Here is a 15,231-nt window from a genome sequence, read left to right on the forward strand (position 1 = left end):
AAGCCCTCCCCTCCCTCTTTCCTGCCGCCCTCTCCTGGTTTCAGCTGAGGTCAGCACCGTGCTCAAGCTGGACAACACAGTGGTGGGGCAAACAGCCTGGAAGCCATGCGGCCCCAATGCCTGGGACCAGAGCTTCACCCTGGAGCTGGAGAGGGTGAGCTGTGCATGGGGGCACCGGGCAGTAGAAGAAGGGGAGTTGAGGCATCAGACACAGGAAGTGATGACCGTTTTTCCTCAAGGCTCGGGAGCTGGAGTTGGCTGTGTTCTGGCGTGACCAGAGGGGTCTGTGTGCTCTCAAATTTCTGAAGTTGGAAGATTTCTTGGACAACGAGAGGCATGAGGTGCAGCTGGACATGGAACCCCAGGGCTGCCTGGTGGCTGAGGTATGGCCTGGTTTCTGACTTCTGACCCTAAGATGTTTCCTGCCTCCTTGCCTCTGATTGTCTAGCATGGGGGAGATTAATTCCAGATGCTTCTGAGCCTTAATGGGAAGTAAGTTTCATGAAAGGTGGGATTGGTGCCAGGAGCCACACATCACACAGGAGGAAGAATCAGCAGTAACAGACCACATACGTGACAGTGCTCCCAGAAGGCTGTGCCTGTCAGTTGTGTGTTGGTCTGGTGATAGGTAGAGCCCAATGGGTAAAGTGCTAGCCTAGCATGCACAAAGCCATGGGCCAAATTGCTACTTCAGATAAAACTAGGCGTGGGTACTGGAAAGATGGCTCAGCAAGTAAGAGCACTGTCTGCTCTTCCAGAGGACCCATATTTGATTCTCAGCTCCTACATGGGCACTTACAGCTGTCTGTAACTCCAGTTCCGGGGGATCTGACACCCTCTTTTGGCCTCAGTCACCAGGTTCACATGTATTACACAGACATACATGAAGGCAAAACACCCATATACATTAAGCAAGCAAACATTAAAGCTAGATGTCATACAGCCTTAAGCCACATGATGAGCAAGAGACAGGAATATAAAGACTTACCAAAAAACACAGCCAAAGCCGAGTGAGCTTTAATCCCACAGTCTGGGAGCAGAGGCAAGCAGACATCTGAGTTTGTGGTCAGCCTGATCTACATAGTGTGTCCCAGGCCAGTCAGGTCTATAGAGAGCCCCTGTCTGAAAAATAGAACAAGCCAGGAACATTTCCTGCCACTGCAGCCTAGTGAGGCCTGCCTCAGAAAAGCAAGCACTGGGTGAGCCTTGTGTGGCGTGCTGGGCTCACGCCCTCAAAGTTTCATCCCCAGCATCCCACGGCAGCAACAACCAACCCAATTGGAGGTGGGTGCTGGTGGGAACCTCACAGCAAGGGGTGGCTGCAGCTGACAGACTCCCCCAGAGTGCTGTTGCCACTGAGCCCACCATGTCGAGTTCTACCATGGATAGAATATTCTGTCTGAACTGTAGCTGGTGTAGCTGGAAAGCAGAGTTTTTCCCGCTGACGTTTGAGTGATTTAAATTTGATCTGCACACATGGCACCTGCACAGGAACATCTGGGTCTAGAGACCAGCGCCTGCTGAGTTGGGCTTGGAGGACTAGGCTGAGTTATCCTGGGATTGGAGGACTAGGCTAAGTTACCCTGGGATTCGCACATGGGCGGCCCCATCACCCCCAAAGGGCCAGGTTCCATCCGTCTTGGCTCTGATGCAGTCTGAGATAGGGGTCTGAGAGTGTATCTCTCAGGTCCCAGGTAAGCAAAGCATCTTTCTGTCACTGTGACAAATGCCTGAAATAATCAGAAAGAGAAAGGGTTATTTTGACCCAGGGGCTCTGCCCATGGCTCCTTAGTTCAAGTGGAGGAGGCATGTGTACCCAATGGAATACAGAAGCAAAGAGAGACACAGGAAGGGGCTAGGCTCCCAATATCCTGTGTGTGGACGTACTCCAGTGACCTCACTTCCTCCCACTAGGACCTGCCTCTAATGGTCACACCACCTCCTAAATAGAGCCATAGGTTTGTGACAAAGTCTTCCATACACAGGGCCAATTTAACAGCCATGCCAGATGATGCCATTGTGGCCAACCTGCCACTATACTTGGGAATCAAGTCAGATGATGGAGACTTGTTTTCCAGACTTCCATGTCAGTCTTGTGGGCATAGATGACTCCTTTCCCTTCAGAGAAGGGTCTGATTGCCTGCGCCTTCCCTTTTCAAGATGGAAGCCTGTCGTGGTTTGAAAATGAAGGTTCCGGGTTGGGGATTTAGCTCAGTGGTAGAGCGCTTGCCTAGCAAGCACAAGGCTCTGGGTTCGGTCCCCAGCTCCGAAAAAAAGAAAAAGAAAAAAAGAAAAAGAAAATGAAGGTTCCTGTCTTAGGTGTTTTTCCTGCAACTGTAGTAAAGTTCCCTAACAAAAGTATTAAGGAAAAGAGGGTTTCTTCTGGCTCAGAGTCCACCATGAAGGGGAAGTCACGCAGTCACACTGCATAGGAAGTGAGGTCGGGAAGCAGAGTGGTGAATGCCTGGTGCTCAACTTGCTTTCTCCTGTCCATACTGTCCAGGACCCCCGCCTAGGGAAAGGTGCCTCTCATAGTTTTGGTGGGTCTTCCCCAATAGACATGACCACCATAGGTAATCCCTCACAAGTGTGCCAAGAGGCTGGTCTAGGTTATTCTAGTCAACTTGACAACCAACTTTAACTATTTCAGTCCCCAGAAGACGCCTGTGTTTGAACACTTGTCCCCAGCTGGTGCTCTTTTGAGAGGTAATAGAACTCCTAGGAGGTGGAGCCTCACTGAGAGCAATGTCACTAGGGTTATCGTTAGGCCCTAGTCCTGCTGCTTTCTGTTCTTTGGCCATCTGAGATGTACCTGGGCTTCAGTCTTCTGCCACTGTGGACCCCACTGCCGGAGCTGCCGTGTCCTCCTTCTGTGACGGACTATATCCCCTCAGCTGTGCCCAGCTTAGAACTCCCCCTGCAGTTGTTTCTGTCAGGTCCTCTGTCACAGTGAGGAGAACACAGACAGCACTGAGGGCAGACAGTGGGCTCGCTGACCACCTCTCCATGCTCACCAGCACTCTGTTGCGTGACAGAATACTCGGGAGAGATAAAGGAAGCAGGGTTCTCTGGGTTCATGGTTTCCGGGCGGCAGCCGTTCATCCTGTTGCTTCTGGGCTTGTGATGAAGCACTCTGTGGAGTCAAGCTGCTCACGTGCTGACAGGAGACAGAAGGAGGATAAGGGAGTAGGTCTGGCAGCTAGAGACCTGCTTCTTTTAATGACACCCCTCCTTGTGAAGTCCCCCGCTTCCCAACGGTCTATCAAGCTCTGAAGCCATCACTGGGCGAATCCATGAGTGAAGTCCTTGACCCTCCTGTGCATAGCCACTGCCAAAGGCTTAGCTTTGCACGGCTGCTAGGCCAAGCCACGTGTCCTCAGGGACGCTTGGTGTCATAGGTTGTGGTGCATCTGTTCCTGCCACCACTGCAGCTGAGCATGTCCCCACAGGTCACGTTCCGTAACCCCATCATCGAGCGGATCCCTAGGCTCCAAAGGCAGAAAAAAATTTTCTCCAAGCAGCAAGGTAAGGAGGGCCCGAGTGAGCTGGGCGGGACAGCCAAGGACCCCAGGATGTCATGGGTGGTGACCCTACCCTTCCTTTAGGGAAGACATTTCAGCGTGCCAGACAGATGAACATCGATGTGGCCACCTGGGTGCGGCTGCTCCGGAGACTCATCCCGAATGCCGTGGCCACCGGCTCCTTCAGCCCCAGTGCATCTCCAGGCTCTGAGGTCCGGAGCACTGGGTAAGGAAGGAGTGTGGTCCCAATGCCACTTGTTGCTCCTGCTACCCAGGGTCCTGGGTTCTCAACTCCTTCTCCTCCCTCTCCTGCAGAGACATATCCATGGAGAAATTGAATCTCGGTGCTGACTCAGACAGCTCATCCCAGAAGAGCCCTGCAGGGCTGCCCTCCACCTCATGTAGCCTGGTGAGTGTTCACAGGGGAGCCTAGGAGATCTGATGCTAACCCAGGATCATCCAGGAGAACAAGACCGGTTGTTTTTGTTGAGTATAGTTTCGGGCTTTGAACTCTTGGACTCCTGCCTCAGTCCGCTGCATCCTGGGATTACCATGTTTGTAGGGTACTGGTGATGAAATCCAAGGCTTTCTGCACGCTAGGCAACGGCATCCCCAGCTCCTCCCCTGTTTCCTATACCTGCTTAAAATATCAGCGTGGAAGCTGGGCAAGGTGGCGCCAGCCTATCTTCCGGCAGTGGCGTGACTGAGCCAGGGTGGTCACACAAGTTTGAGTATGAGTGAGACTACATAGTAGTCCTAGGCCAGTTTAGGCTACATATCCAGCCGCGTCTCAGAAGCCAAAGTGGGGCTGGTCATGGGGACAGAAGTCTGCTCAGGAGCAGAACTCCTGAGCACTGTGCTTGCAGCTCTGGCTTCCATCTGGGCTGAAGAAGGAAAGACCAAACATAAAGTGTGAACTGTGACAGGGGGCAGCAGAGGTGCCTGCGTGACTCCTGCGCTGGGAACGAAAGGTCACCGCAGCTATGGAGCAGATTTTCTAGGGGGGATGGGATGCTTTTCTCTTGTTTTTGAGATTGTAATAGAGCTTTTCTCTTTCCAAATCCTCCTGTAAACCCCTCTTCCTCTCGGTCAAATTCATAGCCTCCCCTTTTTTCATTAATTGCTAATTGCATGCATCTGTGTATGTATAAGTATTTATATATTCCTACACACGTTTTGTGCAATGTGCATAATGTCACGTTTCTGTATGTTTTCAAGTCTGGCCATTTAATACTGGGTAACTTTTTCTTTGGGAAGTCAGTCTCTGTCTCTCTCTCTCTCTCTCTCTCTCTCTCTCTCTCTCTCTCTCTCTCTCTCTCTCTCTCTCAGCACACTTTAATTGGCTGTAGTACTTTCAGAAGGGTTGGGCCTTGTGGGCTTTTCCGCATCCACTGTGGCGTTCCTATTGTCATCGTCCTTGTCCAGCTCACACAGGATGGTTATGCTGTTGAGATGACGGGTGCAGCTTCTGACACCGCCTCCTAGCAAACTCCCCAGTCCTCTGGCTCTTATAGCTCCCCCCTCTTCCTCTCTCAGTGCTCGCTGAGCCTTAGGCATGGACGTGTTTTGTAGCTGTATCCCTGGGACTGGGCCACACACCTCTGCATTTTGACTGGCTGTGGTTCTCAGTCGTGGTCTCCATCTTTGTAGAGAAGCTTCCTTGATGAGGGTGAGGACCACTTGACCTGCGGGTGTAAGGCAGTGGTGTTCAACCTTGCCCATGCTGACCCTTTAATACGGGTACCACCACTTCCTCATGGTGTGAAAAATAAGACTCTCTTCATTGCTACTTCACAACTGGGATTTTGCTATTGTTATGAATCATAATGTAAACATCTGTGATAGTCTTATGTGGCCTGTTCAAGAGTCAATCGACCTGCCCCCAGGAAGTCACGACCTGCAGGTTGAGAACCACTGGTCACCATAATATTTAGAGTGTAGATAGGGGTTATGCTGGTTTAGTATAGTGGTGGTTGTCGGGTCTCCTCCAAGGGCTATGACTTCACCAACCCTGGAGAGTTGGCTAGGTTTCCAGTACCTGGCATGTTTCTCTCTTATTAAGGAGTGGGCCTTAAGGTCAGTTAGGGAGCTGTTGATCTAAAGCACAAAGGAAAAAAAAATTATATTAAGGACAAACTGTGTTGCTCTATTGATAGGGGTTACCAAAAGAAGTAGGGGTGCAACTGTCATGAGCTTCCTCTAGTTCTGTAGCCATAGATGTTTTATTTTTTGGTAAAGAAATAAGGAACTGACTCTGTGAACCTGATGAGAGCTGCGTGGGTGCCGGGGTCGCAGCCATGCCATGGAGAGACTGCGTGTGGTTACCAGACACGCCTTTCCTTTCTACCCCTTCAAGTGCTTCTAGCTCTGGTAGGCTAGCTAACCATAGGCTGGCCCATTGGTGGTCGGCATCGCTGGGCTCAGGCTGGTGCATGGTGCCTGTGCTTTTATCAGCTTTGCCTATCTCTATCTATATCTATATTTATCTATCTATCTATCTATCTATCTATCTATCTATCTATCTATTTATCTATCCATCCATCCATCCATCCATCCATCCATCCATCCATCCATCCATCCATCCATCTATCCATCTGTCTGAGACAGGGCCTCTCCATGTAGCTCTGGCTATCCTAGAGCTCACTTTATAGACCAGGCACGCCTTGAAATCACAGAGATTGCCTTCTCTCTCCTAAATGCTAGGATTAAAGACATGTGCCACCATGCCTGGCTTCTTTTTACAATTTTTATTACCATTCACTTTATTTTATGTGAGTGTGTGAGCGCTCATTGAGTGGTCAGAGAACAACTTGCAGGAGTCAGTTCTCTCCTACCCTGTGGGTCCCAGGGCTCAAACTCCAGTTGTCAGTCATGGCAGCAGGTGCCTTCGCCCTGGTGTTGGCCTCATTTTCCTTCCATTTTGATCATTCTGCCCCAGCTTCTCTAGTGCTAAGAGTGTGCCTGGCCACACTATCTACCTGCTGCCTCTTCTCCATTTGGAAAAGGAAAGAAGCTGGAAGCCAGGGTCTCACTCGAGGCCAGCACTATACTACGAAGCTGCACCCCCAGAACCCGAGTCTTTTGTTGGTTTAGCTTTTGTGTTTGTATGTTGTTTTCTTTGGAGGGGGGCTCATGTGCTACACCTTCAGGTGTGGAGATCAGAGGACAACTACAGAAGTTGATTCTCTCCTCCCACCTGTGGGTCCAGAGGTCTCCCTCAGGCCAGCAGGCTTGGTGTAGTAAGCACCTTCCTTCTCTTGAGCCAAGGATGCCCCAGGCCCTGATTCTTTTCAGTCATATGCTCATGTGGTATGGCTAGGCTGGGTTGAAGCTCTGTAGCAGAATGCTCACCTAGTAGGTACACGGTCCTGGGTTCCATGCCCAGCATTATAAATCAGTCAAGCCATTAATCTGTAAGTCACCATGTGGTTGCCAGGAATTGAACTCAGAACCTGTGGAAGAGCAGCCACTGCTCTAACCACTGAGCCCTCTCTCCAGGCCTAATCTGTGCAGGTTAAACCCAGTAAATTAAATAAGCCGACAAAGGGTATTTAAATATGCAGGATTCTGGGAGGAAAATGGCAGATGGACAGGGTGTGCTAAGGGTCTCTGTTCTTTAACACAGGAGTCAGCTGATCCTCGTATAGACAATATCTCAGGAAGGGTTACAGAGGAGAAAGAGCTGGGCCATGCAAGCCTGGGGTCCAAGTTACCCAACAGGTTAAGGCGGAAGGAGCACAGGTTCAGGGTAGCTCGGGCAGGTGGTGAGAATAAAGCACGGGGCTGGGGAAGCAAGCACAATGCTCAGGTCTATCCTGTGCTACCCATGTGAAGGGAAGCAAGCTAAAAGAAGGTGGTCCTGGGGAGGAGGGTGTGCAGCAGTCACAAGCCGGAGAGGATGTGTGTGGCTCGGGGCTCTTGAGGCTCTTGAGGCTCATGAGCTCTGACTTATGACTACTGCGACCTCTGCACCACAGAGTTCTCCAACCCACGAATCTACCACCTCTCCAGAGCTGCCTTCAGAGACCCAGGAGACCCCAGGCCCTGGCCTGTGCAGGTGATACCCCTCCCTAGTCCCTACCTGTGCCCTGCACCCCCTCCAAGTCCCCACAGCTCTCTTTCTCCACAGTCCCCTGAGGAAGTCGCCCCTGACGCTTGAGGACTTCAAGTTCCTGGCAGTGCTTGGTCGGGGTCACTTTGGAAAGGTGATGCAGTGGGAGAACTTAGGGGCTCAGGGTTTTCACCCCAAGGGCCTAGGCTGTCCACTGAGGCCCCTGTGTCCTCTGTGTGCCAGGTGCTGCTGTCTGAATTCCACTCCAGTGGGGAGCTCTTTGCCATTAAAGCCTTGAAGAAAGGTGACATTGTAGCCCGGGATGAGGTTGAGAGGTGAGGTCCTGCCCTGACCCTTGGGAATTTTTGGAAAACAGACCAAGAGTGTCTTCTACTGAGCATTTCAGTGAGAGGGAATCCATGGACTAGAACTTACATCCCTCTTACTTGTGAGTACTGACAGGAAACAGTTCCTCATTTGTGACCCCTTCCCTTTCCTGGGTGAATACTGACTGATATTGTCCCCGTTCCTGCTCAGGATTTAACAGTGCACTCGAGGTCACACAGTCACAGGCAGGAGGTTCAGGACTCAAACGCTGGGTCTTGGGTTGCCTTAGTTCGGGGTCAGGGTCATGGTCATGCCTCTAACAGATGTGCTTCCAGATGCTGGGAAGGGCAGTCCTCCCATAGAACTTAGCCTCCTGGTCTACCCATCAGATGCCGGTGGATCTCACCCTTACGACTATCTGATACATTAAAGAGAAGGTCTAGGCAAAGCATCTTCACAGTTCTCGATCTCTGTGGAGGCTTTGTGCTGTCCCTAGACTTTCCAGCCACCTTTTTAATGACCAGGAACTTTAATAACCAGGAACGAAAGCTCAAATAAGTAAGAGTTTATTCATTGATCTGGGCAGCAGAAGTCCAGTTGTGTCCGCCTGAAGGCGCCTCTGTCCTGATGCTTGGTGCCTCTGCTGGTCGTGTGCTCCTCTGTGGCTGCGCTTGCAGCCCTCTCACAGGCAGGGTAGCCTCTCCACCCCCATCAGACCTTGTTCCTCCTGCTGCCTGAGTCCTCACACCTGCACTGTTGAGTGGGCCTACAGGTTCCCAAGCCAGTCTCCAGCATGGGCTTGGACTGCGCTGTTGGCCTGATCCTTGTACCCTTACCCATTTCCCAAAATGAGAAATGAATTCAATCGCTCAAAGTTGCACAGCTGTGCAACTCAACAGATATCTGAGTGATCCCTGGAGGGCAGGGGCAGCTGGGCTCTCTGACTTCTGCCTCCTGCCCAGCCTGATGTGTGAGAAGCGGATTTTGGCGACCGTGACCAGGGCAGGACATCCCTTCCTGGTGAACCTTTTCGGCTGTTTCCAGACCCCAGAGCATGTGTGCTTTGTGATGGAGTACTCGGCCGGTGGGGACTTGATGCTGCATATCCACAGCGACGTCTTCTCAGAGCCTCGGGCTGTGTGAGTCTAACGTCCAGCACCGCCCTGAGACAGCCTCCTGCACAGCCCTGGGAGCCCAGGCCTCAGGGGTCTCTGGTGCCTGTGGGGCCAGGCTTGTGTGACCTCGTGCGTCTTTGCAGCTTCTATTCGGCCTGTGTGGTGCTGGGACTGCAGTTCCTCCATGAACACAAGATTGTCTACAGGTGTGTACGTGAGAACATGTTCTGCCCACAGACTGGACATGGTCAAGCTCTGCACAAAGCCCTGATCCCTACCCAGTCACCCTCTTTACATCCCCTGACACCCCATTCCCCAGGGACCTGAAGTTGGACAATTTGCTCCTGGATACTGAGGGCTACGTCAAGATCGCAGACTTTGGCCTCTGCAAGGAGGGTGAGGGGCTGCAATCCTGGGATGAGAGGAATAGGGGGTGGGCTACCGTCTGGTGCAGCTGTACCTGGGTGGTCAGATGACATTTTCTTCTCTATGGGCTTTGCTGTCAGCCACCTGCTCACCCTAGCAGCTTCAGGATAGTTCGCCAGCTCTAGCCCCATCTGGGTCACCCCATACTGACTCGGGGTAGGGCTGGCTGGATGTTTGGAGTATCTCATGCTCCTGCTTCCCCTAGCTACTGTAGGCTCACATGGCCTTGCTCTCCATCCCACCCAGGGATGGGCTATGGGGACCGGACCAGCACATTCTGCGGAACTCCGGAGTTCCTGGCACCGGAAGTGCTCACAGACACATCCTACACTCGAGCCGTGGACTGGTGGGGACTGGGTGTATTGCTCTATGAGATGCTGGTTGGAGAGGTGAGGCCAGGCTGCCTTTCTTCTGTAGAGAACATGCATGTGCCTCAGAGTGAAATGGGAGCCTGCTCCTACCATGAAGTATGATCTGGAGCCACCAGCTCTACCTCTCTGATCTGTTTCCGTAATTGTAAAGTGGGATACTCACCCCCTGTAAGCCAGCAGTGGTGCCAGAGTGCCCCCGGAGGGGTGGGGCCCCTCGGTAGTGCTGGGCGTGTGGACTGGCTAAAGGTGGGAGTCTTACAAGACCCGGCTTTCTCTGCCCCACAGTCTCCGTTCCCTGGGGACGACGAGGAGGAGGTATTTGACAGCATCGTCAATGACGAGGTTCGTTATCCCCGCTTCCTGTCTGCGGAGGCCATCGGCATCATGAGAAGGGTAGGCACACCTCCCACCTCTCGACCACCTAGTCAAGGTAGGCTGGGAAGGGGTGTCGGGACTGGAATCCGATAGACTGACTCAGGCGTCCTCTCACAGCTACTGCGGAGGAACCCAGAGCGGAGGTTGGGATCCACTGAGCGGGATGCAGAAGATGTGAAAAAACAGCCTTTCTTCAGGGTGAGCAGAGCCCTCTCCATTCTCTCAGCCTCCCCACGGACCTGAGTGTTCTTCCCATTCATTCCCACCCAAATCTAGTAGCTGTATCTTAAAGAGTTTTGTTGCCCCGCCCCAACCCTCCAGGCGTCATGATCCCTCTCAAATGTTACCTCGGTTTGTCTGCACCCTTCCTTACCCTTAGTCGTCACTACCACTGCTTCCCCAGGCCCATGTCGTCATTACAGGACTTACCCTGGACCACCCCAGACTTCTCCAGGCCCATGTGGTCATTACAGGACTTACCCTGGACCACCCCAGACTTCCCCAGGCCCATGTGGTCATTACAGGACTTACCCTGGACCACCCCAGACGCCCTTTCTCTGAGTTCCCAGCCCCTCTGCATCTCCAGCTTCCTGCTGATCTCCAGACTTCCGTTCATACTGCTCAACCTCCATCATGACTCTCTTTGTCCTCTCTCCACAGACTCTGGGCTGGGATGCCCTGCTGGCCCGTCGCCTGCCTCCACCCTTCGTGCCTACACTTTCAGGGCGCACAGACGTCAGCAACTTCGATGAGGAGTTCACTGGGGAGGCCCCCACACTGAGCCCTCCCCGGGATGCACGGCCCCTGACAGCTGCGGAGCAGGCGGCCTTCCGGGATTTCGACTTTGTGGCGGGAGGCTATTAGCCCTAAGCCCCTGCCTTGCCCAAGAGTTCTTGGTTTTTAAAAAAGCCTTTGGGGTTTACTCCATACGTGCATTTTCAGCCTCTGTGTGCAATCTGGGACGGGAGTGTGCTTGGAGCAGGTGACAGAGGCAAGGCAGACTCTTGAGGGTAGGACTGACGGGGCTCATTTGAAAGGTCAAGATGGGAACATGCAATGGGGCTCAGGGGTGCGTTGGGGCGCATTTGGGGTTTTAAAGCTGTGTGGGTACAAGGTGTTGAGATTCTTGGGATAGTCAGGGACCAAAATGAACAGAACGGTTGCAAGAGTCTACTGTGGCGACAGAGGTGGGACGTGAATCCAGAACTTTGCTCTACTTGCGGAGATCCCCAATCTTAGAACTAAGGTTGCAGCATTGTGCGCATGCTCTTCAAGCTTCCGGCCTGGGGAATCCCACCTCTGGTGTTTGGAGCATCCCCTGTATCTGTGCCATCTCCTGACCAACGTTCGAACTGTACTCGTCCCCGGTGGTGCCTCTTTCCCCCCAGTGCTGTGACAGTGTTGCGGACCCACAGGATGCAGCACCCTAGGCACACTGAGTTTGAGACTCTATGCCCTTGAACCCTTGAGCCCAGAATGGTTTGGCCTAGCTTTGGGCACATTCACAAGTGGCTGAAGCCACTGTGCCGGGAGCTACGCAGTGAACTGGCCTCCCAGCCACTCTTGGTTAGGCTCAGCTCCGTTGGACCACCCTTGGCACTAACCCTCAGGGGTAGGAGGCGAAGAAGTTGGCGCAGCATAGCCTGGCGCAGCAGGATGTACACCCATGGGTCCAGGATCTGGTTCCACGACGCGAGGCGTACAGCCAGAAAGAGCGGCCGCTGCAGGGAGTTAGAGTTCCAGCCCCCGATGGCCAACACCACCAATACCTGCGAGAGAAGCAGGTGTGAGCTGTGGAGCAGTGGGAGACGAGGGGTGGGGTGGAGGTCAGGACGGGCGAGCCATGCAGGGCAGAGGATCTGTGAGGGAAGGAGAGTGACTAAGCAAAGGTCCTCAGTGACTTCGGAGAGTGGCTAGAGAAGACCCAGTATCCCAACACACACCGGACTCAAGAAAAGTCAAAAAGCTGGGGAGGAGGAAGGCTATGAATGGATGGAGCAGGAGGGGCGTAGAAAGTGGACTGAAAGGCTTGAGTGAGTGAGACTATTTACAGAGATTCCCAAAGAGAGTGAAAAAGGTAAGGGTTCGGGATAGCAGAGGGGCAGGCTTTTGTCTGCAGGCAGGGTCTTCAGGGGGCAGAAGCCAAGAGGGGGCAGAAAAGAGTTTGGCTTGAGGAGCGACTGCGCCCCTCACCAGCAGGGGGCTCCAGCAGATGCACGACACCACCATGATGCCCACGAGCTGGCCCACCATTTCCACGTCGTGTGCGTGAACCCTGCGCGCGGAGCCGCCTCCCCGAGAGCTGCGGAGGGCGGCTGTGGTTGAAGTGATGGATGACGCAGACGAGGCGGAGGCCAAGCGGAGTCCACGGGACCCCCAGCGCCGGCGATCATCGGGACCTGCGTTCTCTCGGAAACGTCGAGAGCGACGCCGCCTCCAGCGGGCACGAAGGAGCGCCAGGCCGCTGAGCGTATTGCACACTAGTGCCGCAAGGAGCGCAGCCAGGCCAAGGCCGGCGAAGAGGCCGGCAAGCAACGCCTGGCGCCAACCTCCAGGAGGCCCAAGGCTAATGAAACACCAAGTGCCAGGGTACTGTAGCTCGTAGTGACCCACGTGCACTAGTGGCAGCAGCGCCACTGCCAAAGCTATGGCGGCCAGCAGGGCTAGTGCCAGGCGTGCGCGGGCTACGGACACGCGCGCCGCGTGGATCAGCGGCTGCGTGACACCCACGCAGCGCTCCACGGCCATGCCACAGCCAAGTAAAAGTGGGCACAGGCCAAAGAAGACCATGCAGCCGCCCAGGAAATGACAGGCCCCGCCAGCAGGCGCACGTCCTGCAGTATACAGGCGAAGCACCAAGGCGCCCGGGATCACATGGCCTGCTAGGTCGATGGCAAGCAGGCTGGCGACGAACAACAGGAAGGTGGCAGTCGAGCGGCGGCGCCGCAGTCTGCCTGCAACCTGGGCCAGCAGCGCCAGCGCCAGCACGTTGGACACAGCACCCAGCGTCATGGAGAAGATAGGCAGCGCTGGTGATGTGCCGTTACCGCCTGTTGGCAGCACCACAGATGTATTGGGGACCCTGGGTGTTACACACGTTGTTGCCTCATCCGCTAGGCTCAGGTTAAGCCCGTAGGGGCTCATATCAGTGGCCAAGAGGGCTGCGTAGATAAAAAGAGGGCACAGTGAGGTAGTGTCCCAACTTTCTGTGCCCAGGGCACCTCCACATGACCCTGGCTGCTCCCTTTCAGATCTTACTTCACCTGTCACTGCCTTCATCTCTTGTGCCGGGCTTCTCTCTGCCCTCACATCTGCTGGGGGGCTTGGTTGACCTGCACAGGTCACTGGTATCTGTCCTGGTCTCCACCCCACCCCCACCTCCTGGTTTCCACCCATCAGTTTCCTGGTCTGTGGCCCGGTGGACTAGACATTCACTGGCTTCTAATCCCAATCTCAACCCTCATGTCCGCCTGCCCATGCTCCTTTTCAGAAGTCTCCTTGGCTTGCCCTGGAACCAGCCAAGCTAACCTTAAACTCAAAAGACCCACCTGCCTATGCCTGCTGTGTCTTGGGATTAAAGGCTCACACCACCGTGACCAGCTTTGGTCACCTTTTAACTCTGTCCTTGATGTCCATGTCCCGACACCTCCACCACTATAGTTCATCTCTTCCAATGGCCCTGTGGCTGTCTTCAGATACTAACTCAATCTGCAGTTTCATTTCTCCCCAAACAACACATCTCTACACCTTTAAACCCATTCCTGTGCCCCGAGGCCTCTCTGCCTGATCTCTTGTCTCCGAGGTCCTCTCTGTTCCCACAGCCCCCGGCTGCCACGAACCCATCTCTGATCTCTATGGTGCTCTCAGACCCCATGGGCCCACCTCTTTTTCCATAATCCCATCTCTGTTGCTGTCTCCCTGTCTTCATGGCAATCTCTCACCAGTCTGGCATTGCCTCATTCAGATGCCCATCCCACGTCTCTATTTGAACCAGCCTCTGGCTTGTCCTTCTTTCTCTCGTTGAGAGGAGATGGACAGCTTAGGGCTGAGAGCCATAAAACAGCAAGAGAGCAGGATGGCTAGAGCTCTCCTCTGGCTTGCCATCCATCACGTCCCAGCTTCTTACCCAGTGCGCTCAGGATGCAGGGTCCCCATGGCCTGGAACTTGGCTCCTGCTGCCCCTCCAGCTACTCCCTGGCTCCCGGCAGGCTGCTCCCTCTTCCTGGGGCGGCTCCCCGGCTCCGTGCCGCCTCCACCCGCACTCCACTGGCCTCCAGGGGCTGCTCCACCCCATGCATGTCTGCCCTCTGGGGCTGGGAGCCTTGAGTGGGCAAAACCTCTACAGCTGGCAATGGTCAGGGCAACTGGGTCCAGCTCCTTCTCTCCAAGGACTGAAGTTTTCTGAATTGGTTTGGTTTCTGTGACCCCCTCCTCTGAGCGGGACAGGAGCAAACCCCCACACCCTCACCCGGGCCTCTTGCCCGCCTCATTAATAAAGCGGATAAAAATCTAAACACTGGAAAATGTGAGCATCGCCTGGGGCGAGCTGGGAGGGCTATGAACTCCCGTGAGGGGGCGGGGGTGAGTGTGTGTGTGGTGGGGGGAAGGTGGGGGTTGTCCTCCTTGGGCTTGAGGGTTTGGGAGTTGCCTGTGTGATGGGTGCTAGCAAAGCCTCCTACCCTTGCCTTTATTGTTGTCACAGCTGGGCAGAGGGCAGCCTAGGACAGGGCAAATAGGGAGTCCTCCTAGGAGAAAGGGAGCTGGTTAAATGGCTCAGGGGAGCCAGGCTATCATCTGCCTTAAGATGTGGAGGGCAATTCGCAGGGTACCTGAGTCTTTCTAATCCTGAACCATAGCTATGCCTTACCTTTTATCTTGAAAAGGGGCCCATGCAGCCACTGTCAGATCCATTGTAACGGGAAGTAAACACTGGAGAGCACTCACCATTGCGGACTGTAACATCTATTCCCAATACGGACCCTTGAAATTGATGCTTGCCCACACCTCGGCACTGGAGGTAAATCTCACTGGCACTGTAAATCTGT

General features: G+C 53.9%; 2 protein-coding genes across 3 annotated transcripts in view; one reads left to right on the forward strand and one right to left on the reverse strand.

Annotated features, from left to right (window-relative positions):
• The window catches only part of Pkn1 (protein kinase N1), a 30,978-nt gene extending 16,278 nt beyond the window's left edge, over positions 1 to 14,700 (forward strand). Inside the window, exons 8-22 of one of the 2 annotated variants that reach the window (XM_032888215.1) lie at positions 45 to 154; positions 240 to 383; positions 3,450 to 3,525; positions 3,606 to 3,747; positions 3,837 to 3,930; positions 7,499 to 7,578; positions 7,651 to 7,726; positions 7,816 to 7,907; positions 8,862 to 9,038; positions 9,158 to 9,220; positions 9,334 to 9,410; positions 9,687 to 9,829; positions 10,097 to 10,204; positions 10,304 to 10,384; positions 10,847 to 11,121. In XM_032888215.1, coding sequence (XP_032744106.1) covers positions 45 to 154; positions 240 to 383; positions 3,450 to 3,525; positions 3,606 to 3,747; positions 3,837 to 3,930; positions 7,499 to 7,578; positions 7,651 to 7,726; positions 7,816 to 7,907; positions 8,862 to 9,038; positions 9,158 to 9,220; positions 9,334 to 9,410; positions 9,687 to 9,829; positions 10,097 to 10,204; positions 10,304 to 10,384; positions 10,847 to 11,050 — 1,667 coding nt within the window. In that variant the 3' untranslated portion in view covers positions 11,051 to 11,121. Of the gene's footprint in view, positions 1 to 44; positions 155 to 239; positions 384 to 3,449; positions 3,526 to 3,605; positions 3,748 to 3,836; positions 3,931 to 7,498; positions 7,579 to 7,650; positions 7,727 to 7,815; positions 7,908 to 8,861; positions 9,039 to 9,157; positions 9,221 to 9,333; positions 9,411 to 9,686; positions 9,830 to 10,096; positions 10,205 to 10,303; positions 10,385 to 10,846 lie in introns of both variants that reach the window. The other variant, XM_032888214.1, reaches the window with a different exon arrangement.
• Ptger1 (prostaglandin E receptor 1) lies at positions 11,689 to 13,917 on the reverse strand. The gene is made up of 2 exons (XM_032888216.1): positions 12,380 to 13,917; positions 11,689 to 11,955 (listed from the first exon to the last, which is right to left on the reverse strand). The coding sequence occupies exons 1-2, from the start codon at positions 13,580 to 13,582 to the stop codon at positions 11,689 to 11,691; spliced, it is 1,470 nt and encodes a 489-aa protein (XP_032744107.1). The 5' UTR covers positions 13,583 to 13,917.
• Positions 14,701 to 15,231: the final 531 nt, after the last annotated feature.

Source organism: Rattus rattus, chromosome 17, assembly GCF_011064425.1.
Source record: "Rattus rattus isolate New Zealand chromosome 17, Rrattus_CSIRO_v1, whole genome shotgun sequence".
In the NCBI taxonomy this organism is placed as follows: domain Eukaryota; kingdom Metazoa; phylum Chordata; class Mammalia; order Rodentia; family Muridae; genus Rattus; species Rattus rattus.

Excerpts from the sequence above, each read along its gene's own strand:
- Ptger1 (XM_032888216.1), bottom strand. The coding sequence starts at position 13,582 with ATGGGTGGAAACCAGGAGGTGGGGGTGGGGTGGAGACCAGGACAGATA. Across the intron at positions 11,956-12,379 it reads TCTGCTGGAGCCCCCTGCTG|GTATTGGTGGTGTTGGCCAT; the intron begins GTGAGGGGCGCA and ends CTTCTCTCGCAG.